Below are 10,635 nucleotides of genomic sequence, written 5' to 3'. Positions count from 1 at the left end.
GAGTTAACACGATGCAACGTATGTGTGTGGGTGAACGTTTTTACATTGTCTATTTTTTCCCGCTTGACAGGTTCAACATAACCTGCGCGTCCTAAATCGACTTAGTTATAACTAAAGAATTTCCGCCGCATTGGACGGGTCTAATTCTAGTTAAGAAAAAAAAAACAAATTTCACCATTTTATCAAACATTTTCAAAACCAAGATAACAAAAACAGTTGACATTACACAAAAACACACATTTTCGTACGGAACTCCAAACCCCAACTTCGCAAAACCCTTAACAGAAACCGATACCAAAATCCTACAATCAAATGGAAACCAGCAACAACAATCCATCAACATCACGGAAAAGAAGCAGATCAGAAGACAATTCAGCACCCGAATCCAATCAATCTCATTCATTAGGTCAATTCCCCCCTTTTTTACACTCAAATATTCGTCAAATTTGATCAATTAGGGCAAATTTCTTAAATTTCTGATCATAAATGTATTATATCGATGATGTAGAAGATAATCTCATATTCAGCGACACCATGGTTGCTCTCCAGATGATGCGTGCACAATTTCCTCGTATTGATAAAGTAAATTTATATAATTTTCTTGACTTTGACCTTAATTTTGACTTTGACTTTTGACCTTTGACTTTTTGTAGGTTAGTGTTGAGCCTTTTATATTGCAGTCTCAGTTGTATAGTAGTGTGAAGGATAGGACACAGGTTGATAGAGAATTAGAGGTGTGTTGTATTTTGCTTGTTATGATTGTTATGTATAGTTTGAATTGTGTTTGTAATATTATTTGCGCGTTGGAAGTTGTCAATAGCGAGCGTACCGATCGCTATAGTGCGCTACGTAGTGTATAGGTCTACGCTCGCTATCAGGGCTGTAGCGATAATAGCGACATTTTTTTGTTTTTTTTTTAAAATATAAATAGCAATTAAATATAGCTATAAAATAGCTGGATTTTAGGTTTTTGTTAAATATACATGTAAAGAGCTTATATACCAGGGTATTTTGATATAATATACATATAAAATTTTTAAAACTTTTTTTTTTTCTAGTGCATCGCTATTTGTAAAATAGTCGTCCGCTATTTATCGCTATTTGCTATGTAGAATATAGGTACCTTATTGCTATTTGTCACTATTCGCCATTAACAACTATGGTTGGAAACAGTCGTTGAGGAGGGAGAAGGTTTTGCGCGTTTTTAAGTTGAATACGGGACAGGATGACCACGCGCTAATGTTTATGGAAGATTATTTGAAGCAGGTTAGTTGTTTCATTTGGATTTGTATAATACATTGTTACATAAATAATGGAGCGTTACTTTGACTATAGATGAAACGAGCTGTGAAAAGCATGGAAACGAAGAAGCAAGGTGTTTTTGAGTGGTTTGAAGTTCATGTCATCCACAGCAAGCCTGAACCGTGTATCGGTCATCAAGAACTAGTGAGTTATCAAAGATGATTAAATCTTTTTTGCATAAAACTAAGTCTACAGTTCATTAAGTATAATGAAAAAGCAGAAACAAAAACATATAAATCTTTATGAATGTTTATTTGAAGTGTCTAAAATTAATCGTAGGATATTGATTATCGTTTTTGATAGCTGTTATTTGTGCTTCATTGTAGTTGTCATTATTATCACTAGGAGGAAAGGTGAAAGATGAAGACATATCGCTTTTGATAAATGCTGGTCTATTGGTAAGTGCTCACTTTTATTATAAAGTATCGCTTTGCTGTAAAATATATTAAATTCGTTCTTGATAACTAACATACTATGTAGCACGGATACGGGTACGGGGAACGGCAAAATTCAAAAATACAAGATACGGGTACGGCAAAAAAAATATTAAAAATAAAAATATATTAAACAAAGTCCAAAAATATATTAAACTCCAAAAACACTACTTAAACCATAGGTAATTAATTATCGTTAATCAAAACGTTTTCAAATTCCGGTTCATCTAGCGAAAGATCGTACTGTTGATAGTGATACTTGATAATTCGATGAATGATAATTCGATCCTACTGTTGATACTTGATAATACAATGTACGTGAATGTTGGATGTTAAAAGGCCAAACATATGTAATTTAAAAAGGCCGACCATTCGTATTTTGGAAGTTAAAAGGGTTAAACCCCTAAATATTTTAGGAAACGTCCCCGATACTTTGTTTTGGAAGTACCCGAGCATATGTAGAAGTCCCCAATATCCGGGTACGTTTGGGAAACGTCCCCGGGACGGGTACCCGACGTAAAATGGCGTCCCCGTGCTTCATAGCTAACATACCTTAGATATTTTTTTTTCTTGAAAATTAAAATAAATTCAGTATTGGTAACTATTCAATTAGGTTGATTATTAAGAATCTGAAATAAACTGGATATTGGTAGCTATGCAATTAACAAGATGATTAGCTTAATGGTTTACCTTTATATTGTTAATGTGTTATATTGTTAAGTAGTCTTTTGTTCTATTCTTTTCGGAGATTTAAAAGGAAGTTATATTACGGTTTTTAGTTATATTTGTAGAGTAGAATAAAATCAGTAATTATTTGTGCCAGTATTTATATATATATATATATATATTTTATTTTTCTTAGTATTGCTCATTTCTTGCATTGGTCATGCGCTTTTTTGTGCACTCTTTTTGGATACGTGTAGTATAATTTATAATTTCGGTAAAAGATCTAATATATATGAACTTTGAACTCTGATGGTGCTACCATTTACAGACTCGCCAGCTTATTGATTCCGAAATGTACTGGTTTGCAATTCCAAATATTGGTTCCGTGCTGAAAGGCCTTACACAGGTACGTGCATATATGATTCTACAAATGATATTGTTATATCTGTATACGCATACATGATTACATGTAATACCTTGACACAACATTGCACATGATGTTATCTTTATAGTATGTTCTTTTAGGAAGTTATTTCATTATAGATTATGGGCCATGGTATTTTTAGGGAAGGAAGGAGCTATTGTCTCTACTAAATCGTAAAAAATACAAAGAAATGATGTTGGCTATTCTCGAGAAAAAACGTCTGCGTCTGTCCCCTTTGGATATAAGATTTCATCTTCGTGATCTGCTCGGTTCGGGTCACCTCAAAACCATCCAAACGCCAAGTGGTTTAGTCATTCGAGTCGTGAAGAATTAAAATTTGGTAAACGAAATACTCTACGCCTTGTATACTTCTACATTTGCACTCTTTTCCTTTTAAGCAAGTATATTTATTCCGCACGGTTTTATATATCTTTCAATCCTAATGCTTTTATATTGCTTTTCGTCGGTGAGTGTCTTTTGTTGCCCTTTCCTCAATTCATGTTGATATCTTGTCTTTTGTCTTTACCGACGTAAAAGGAATGTTGCATTTTTTGTTGAAACAACTTAAAAAGAAAAACTGTTATGTTTGTTTCTGGGATGAAATGAGTACAACTTTTTTTGATATCGACCTGGAAAATTAGCTGATTAGTTCATGTATCGAAATAAGATGAATCCTTGTTTGTATGTATTCGTGAGGTGGCAAGATGGGTTGGTTGGGTAACAAGTGAAAATGGGTTCGGGTAAAAACGAGTCATTATTTATGTTCGGTGGAAGCGGGCCCCACCATGTTGGGCTAACCATAAACACTTTTTTAATTTTTCCATAATAAGCAGTAGGATCAGGATCATTTCAGAACTCCAAAAGACTTAAGAACTTAGAGAACTCTAGACAACCAACCATTTTATTTTATATATTTAATATTATGTAAGGGTAGTCTTATCATTTTTATATGTAATTTTGTGATTACATATATGCAATCATAAGTTTACATACGTGGAATAACCAAATTAGGTAATAACTAATTTACATACATGTAAACTTATGATTACATCTATGTACGTTGGTTATTACACGTATGTAAACTTGTGATTGCATATATGTAATCACAAAATTACATATAATAAATGATAAAACTACCCTTAAATAATATTAAATATATAAAATTAATAAATAAAATGATTGGTTGTTAGGAGTTCTCGAAGTTCTTAAATAACCAAACCGTATATACAATATTACAAATATAATAATAATAATAATAATAATAATAATAATAATAATAATAATAATAATAATAATAATCTAAATCTTTGAATAAATATTAGGTGGTTGTATGTATGCATTTAAAATAGACTTTTGGGAAACTTTTGTGCTGTTTGACCCATACCCAGTTTTGCTAAGTTTTTAGTTTGACCCGTTAGAGAGAATAATATTAAATCAACTCATTTGCAAGTAATTTTGGCAAAATTACCTGGGATAAGAAATGATTCTATCCTGTTGAATTTCGCTATGCAGGGGGTGTTGAAGGGCTTGATTTGTCAATACTAGATTATCAGAAAATCTACCATGGGTTGTTATGTATTGTTACTTGTATTCTGTTCTCTATTTCATAGAAATGAAAACAGTTCTTATTAAATTTTATCTTCTTTTTCATAGAAATGAAAATTATTCTTACTGAATTCAATGAAACTGAAATCTAAATTCTGTTATATGTTTGTTTCATTGTTTGTACGTGATATATGTTTGTTGGACAATCAGGTTTTTTCAAGTAGATTAGGGTTTTCTATTCAGAAGGGGATGGCGGCGCAGTTTGTTGCTCGTCTACATGCTATTCTTATGTAATTTGCTCTGGTGATTGGAATGAAATGTAATATGTTCTGATAAAAAAAATAACAAAATAATTCAACAAAAGGATTGGAATCTACCCCTCATTCACCGCCAACCTTGTTGCCACCACCACCGCCACCACATTCAATTATCTTTAACAGATTTACAAACCAAACATGATTATTCTTACATAACTATAGATTATTCTATTCAATGAAATCGAAATCTGAATTTTGTTATATGTTTGGTTTTTACATGATATATGTTTGGACAATGAGGTTTCCTCATTTGAAGGAGTACAAAATTTCTTTCGTTAACGAAAGATTTCAACAAAAAGGATTGGGATCCGTCCCTCATTCGCTGCCAACCTTGTCACCACCGCCACTCCATTCAGTCATCTTTAACAAATTTACAAACAAAACATGATTATTCTTTCAATTACACACATAACTAATAGGTTTCCTCAAGTGAAGTAGTTCCAAATTGCTTTCGTGTATAACGAAAGAATTCAACAAAAGGATTGGAATCTGCCTCTCATTCACACCGCCAACCTTGTCACCACCGCCACTACATTCAGTCATGTCACACCCCGACCATGTGGAACAACAAAATGTGGCGGAAACGTCGGGGAGTGTTGTAAGAGAATCATTGTTTCATAACACATGGAAATTGAAATATTGTTTTATTGAATAAAAGAGTTACAATGTCTTAACAATCAAAGAAATATAACATAAATAACTAGTCTTGCATCTTTTATTGTCACTAAGGTCCAAGTCCGCCTAAGTGTATCTTGATAAATCCTATGCATCATATCCTGAAACACATGTGAAAATAGGTACGTCAGCATAAAAAAATGCCTGTGAGATACATAGGTTTTGTGAAAATAGAATTCATGACTTATGTTTGAGAAAATGTTTAGTCATGAACCTTGTAATTTGCTTTGTCTTGTAAATCATTTGATGTTTGTATAAGATAAGTTGTTTGTAAAACAATGTCTTGTGAAAAGTATGTTATTTGTAAAAAAAAAATGTTATATGTCTAAATTGAAATGATTCAAATGACGCTACGATATGTAATACCATACAAACACTTATATATAGGAAGTACCAGCAGCGTATCCACCATGCTTGTATCATATTACACATGCCTCGTTACTTAAATCACTTGCTCAAACCAAACCACCATTGTAAAATGTTTATGTATAATCAAATGTCAAAATGTTTGTGTGAAAACCATGTCTAATGTCTATGCCTAATGAAAATCATGAGTTGTGTATATCAATGTCAAAATGTTTATGTCTAATGTAAATCATTAATTGTGTATATGAATGTCAAAATGTTTATGTCTAATGTAAATCATGTAATGTGTATCCAAAATATCATGTATGGTAAGTGAAATATATCAACTGAACCATATGTAAAATGCACAAAAACAAGGTATTGAAGTAAAACATGGTTTAAATCAAATTTATGTTTTGTGGAACAAATGCATGCTATATTGATACAAACATCTATGTGGTATTGTGAAAATGCATACATCCAAGCCTTGCGACTGTAGAATAAACCCTAGCACAAAGTATAAGGTCCACCTAGAAATGTATTCGGATTCGGTCATTCCTTCCAATCCAAACAAACCCAGGATTTCAGGAATGGGAGTTGTCAAGTCCTATGGTACCATTACCTACTAACGAGCGGCATGATCGGTGTTAATGAATGTACATTGTCTTATTTAAACAAACCAAATGTCATACCAAAATGTAAGCATGTGATGAATAAATGTACTAAGTATGCACACAATGGGCATACATAGCATAAAATGTAATGTAAAATGATGTACTAAATATGCACACAATGGGCATACATAGCATAAAATGTAATGTAAAATGATGTACTAAGTATGCACACAATGGGCATACATAGCATAAAAACAATGAAATCATGTACTATAAGTGTACTATTGAACATAACAGACATATGATATGAAAGCATGAAAGACACGAAAGTAACAAGTAGGCACATGTGGTTCACCCCAAAATGTTTGGAAAACAGTAAAAGAGGGGTCTATGTACTCACTTGAGATTGCTTAGTAGTCCTTGAGTAACAACCAAACAGTGCTAGAGATCACGGATATCAAACGACACCTAATATAGGTAACTATGTTAATATACCAGACCTAAATCGGAGGATTGGATAGAATGAGGGTTCGTAAACCAAACGAGTATGGGAACTCATGTAATATGGTTTAACAAATCCCACATACTAAAATGAAACCTAACCTAAGTGCTTACGACCCATTACGACCCGTTTAGGTAGCTTATGCTACTTTAACGTGTCGTTCGCGTAAAACGCGTTCGGAACGCCTAACTAGTCCTATGATAAGTAAAATATGCCTTAACATGTCTGATATTGTTACCAAATCAGTTTAGATGTCAAAAGTTATGTTACATATGCTTAATATGAATTTTGGCGTAAAAAGGGCATTTTGGTAATTTACCTAAGGCATATAAACTACCTATCATACAACTGCTTAAACGATGTGACCATGAGGTATAACCTCAGAAGGTTATTCCCTATACAACTATGGTCACCTAATGTGTTTGGTCGGATCCTAATGATCGACCAAACGGGTCGGGTTCGAAAGTATAAGCGATTGTTTAGATCGCTTATCTTACGACCCTATATAAGCACTAAACTAAAAGTGACGAGCTAAGCATGTTAAAACATGCTTAACTAAGTTTAGAAAACAGGTTTGGTATCAAAACAAACGGTTTTGACACCCAATAATAGTTTGGTTACAAAATACGAAAGAATACGTATTTTGGCCGAAACTACGGCTCGTCACTGAGCCTAGATAACGTGGTAATCAGTAGGTATAGTCACTAGGGACTATAACCATCGTGATCACGCTCACGTTATAAAGTTCGAACGAACTTCGCGTTGACTATAAACTGGTCAATGCAGAAAGTTAAACATAGTTTGACTTTCGGACACGAAAAGCGATAAAAGAACGAAGGAACACTTACAACGGGTCCCCGCAAGCTAATCTCGATCCAAATAGCTCAGGTATGAAGCAAGGGCATCAACTTAGAGCTCTTTAGATCAGATTTTGTGAGGAAGAATGAAATGGATGGTGGGTATTTATAGGAAATGGACCACCGTTAGGATCGTTTCTTGAATATCGTGCTTTGATCTTGTCCATACACTTGTTGAAACCTTATGGTAACATCAAAATGGCCCCTCATGAGCATGAAAGGGCAAGTGTAAATTGGCCCCTCATTATCCTGAAGAGGCAAGTGCAAATTGGCCCCTCATTATCCTGAAGAGGCAACAACTGTTTAAACTGATCTGCTGTTCTGGGGACCCGTTACGGACCGTAAGGGTCATGGCTTACGGTCCGTAAGCCAACTTTGGCAGAATTACAGTTTCAGTCCCTGCACCTTGTTTCGTTGCGTAACGGCACTTCTAACACCCGTCAAACCCAATTTCAAGCTCCACAATGATGTTAAGACATAGGGAACATGAAATATGCTTGAAAACATCTCAGATGTCGGTTCGTTTGGCCGTACGATCGCGATGTTCGGTTAATTACGACGGAATGCGCATAAGCGCGAAAAACGATCCAAATGGCGTGACGAATGGATTTTTCTTATGCCAAACACTAAAATAAAATATTTTAGTGCTTACATAAATTTTTGGATGTCCGGATGTATTCAGAACGTAAGTTATGCGTGAAAGTGCAAACTTGTGCACTTTTTGACGCTTTTAGTCCCTGAATGACCCAAAAGTTTATTTTAGCACACCGAACCCCTCAAAGCCTATTTCTAAGCTATGTAAAGGATATTTGTGGTATGTTTAACTTATGGTCATGTTCTGGAATGTCCGTTGCATTAAACTGGTTATATTTACGCATCAGTGCGCGTATAACCTTCCAGAAAGCGATTTAGAGCCCAAAATCGAACAAGAATTGATATGTGCAAATGATACACATATTTGCACAAATCCCAAGTATGAAATACAATATTTCATTGTTGGTATTTGTTTGATGGTCGCAGTAACCCAGGTGTCACAAGTCATCTTTAACAAATTTACAAACCAAACATGATTATTCTTTCAACCGAACAAATAACTCATAGGTTACACTTCCTTTTAAATAATCTTGTTCCGTCAAATTCTATGAACTTTGAAAAATAATAATAATTTGAATTTCTTTTTAAACTTTTCGTTTTTAATCTTAGAAATAATTGATCATAAGCATTAAATGAGAAAATAGGGTTTGGCAATTTTTAATCAATGACATTGATAATTTGTAATGATGAGCCTGAAGTCATGGTCCAAATTATTGGTATGATGTAGTGATGAGGATGGGGACTCTAATATATCATATATCAATGTCAAAACTTGGGAAAGACAATAAATAACACCAATGGTAGTACAAACTATTTATGAATATTGGAATTCAAACGAAACTGAATTAATGACTGAGAAAAGTTCTGCGAGTATATGTTCCTACTTTTTTTAACAGTATATTTCACTGAAAACACAGCAACCGACCCAAAAACAGGCCAGCGAAAACAAAAAACACACTACATAATTACAATCAATTTTCCCATGTGGTACCCTTAAACTTCGATCTAGAGTTATACCAAAGAAATCCCAGAGATTTCACTTCACTAATGATGTTTTCCATTCTAACCGTTTTGTTCAAAAATTTCATATTATTCCTCGCCCTCTATATGCTCCAACACCCTATGATGATAAGGCCTTGAATGACATCCTTCTTCCGATCCGAAATCCTCATTCCAAACTACACCTTGAATGGATCCTTAAACGAGAACGCAAAAATGTTTGGAATATTACACCACAAGCTCACATTTTGCCACAAAGAGTATATGTTCCTACTAAAGAAGAAACAATGCATACTATGTTAGTTGTATTTTATGAGGGTTTAGGTTACATAATGCTGTTTTACTTTTTTTTTTTATTGTATCATTGGCTATTTTATGTTTATTGTCCATGAATTATCATTCAAATTTTATATTCTATATCAATATCCTTAAATGTTTAGATGTCAATTGAACCGGTTAAAAACTAATATATCAATATGCTTAAATCTTTAGATGTCAATTGAACCGGTTAAAAACTTCAAGTCTTTTTTTTATTGTGTTGTTCAAATATATATAATAGAATGAAATGAATTTGAGTTGAACCAACTTAATTGTTATTAGGGTTCATCACCCTCTGATTGTATACAAGCTTCGGATCATATACTGATGTTCTAGTCCGACAAGTAGATTGGCGAACCGACACAACCCTACGTACTAAACGGACGTCCATTGTTAGTTACCAAGTTTACGTGATAGTAGAAGGGTGGAGGGTGTTAGCAGTGGTTATTATGCAAATAATGATTGAATGGGAACTAATATAACATTTTAAAACTCTATGAATAGAAATAACAAAACTATTAACGTATGTCACTTAACCATTAACTTTTTATTTGAACGGCAAACTAGCCTACTAAACTAGCTCACCATGAGCTTGAACCCTAACAAACACCTTGGTATCATTAACTGGTTCAAGTGTAACATGTGCGCGGTTACACAGGGTAAAAAAAACAGATGGTATGAAACAGGTTGTTGTCATTAAACTGTGTCTTATTCATCTGATATAAGTCTTTAATAAAAGCCAACAATTTTTTGGAATCTTGGACAAAATGTGACCGTAGGCTGTTTTGGTAATTATGTAACCTATTTATTCAGGTGTCCCCACGGTTCTAAATACATCCATATCCCCAACATAATATGCTGCAAACATTTGGCCATTATGGCCATCTCATGTGATCCATTCTGATTGTGTTTTCTTTTGCCATGAGTGTTGAGAATGACATGATCATGTGGGTTGGAAGGCTTGGCAAAATGGCGCGGTGTAAGGGTTATGAACTGAACCATTACACCACGTCAACTTATAAAAATGATACCAAGTTTTCCAA

The 10,635-nt window shown here is 33.9% G+C and overlaps 1 protein-coding gene across 3 annotated transcripts; it reads left to right on the top strand.

Moving 5' to 3' along the window:
• The first annotated feature begins 203 nt into the window (after positions 1-203).
• On the top strand, positions 204-4,507 carry LOC110878260 (serine/threonine-protein kinase 19). 3 transcript variants are annotated; one of them, XM_022126538.2, is made up of 9 exons: positions 204-406; positions 512-582; positions 654-734; positions 1,174-1,266; positions 1,336-1,446; positions 1,629-1,700; positions 2,731-2,808; positions 2,969-3,166; positions 4,339-4,507. In XM_022126538.2, exons 1-8 carry the CDS (start codon positions 313-315, stop codon positions 3,158-3,160), a joined length of 792 nt encoding a protein of 263 aa, XP_021982230.1. In that variant the 5' UTR covers positions 204-312; the 3' UTR covers positions 3,161-3,166; positions 4,339-4,507. The 3 variants fall into 3 exon arrangements, with proteins under 3 accessions (XP_021982230.1, XP_021982231.1, XP_021982229.1); XM_022126537.2 differs by having other exon boundaries at positions 206-406; positions 509-582; XM_022126539.2 differs by lacking the exon at positions 654-734 and having other exon boundaries at positions 509-582.
• The last annotated feature ends 6,128 nt before the right edge of the window (positions 4,508-10,635 follow it).

This window comes from Helianthus annuus, chromosome 1 (genome assembly GCF_002127325.2).
Source record: "Helianthus annuus cultivar XRQ/B chromosome 1, HanXRQr2.0-SUNRISE, whole genome shotgun sequence".
NCBI lineage: Eukaryota > Viridiplantae > Streptophyta > Magnoliopsida > Asterales > Asteraceae > Helianthus > Helianthus annuus.
Note: the sequence above shows the minus strand (reverse complement) of the source record. Positions and strands in the feature narration are given on the sequence as shown.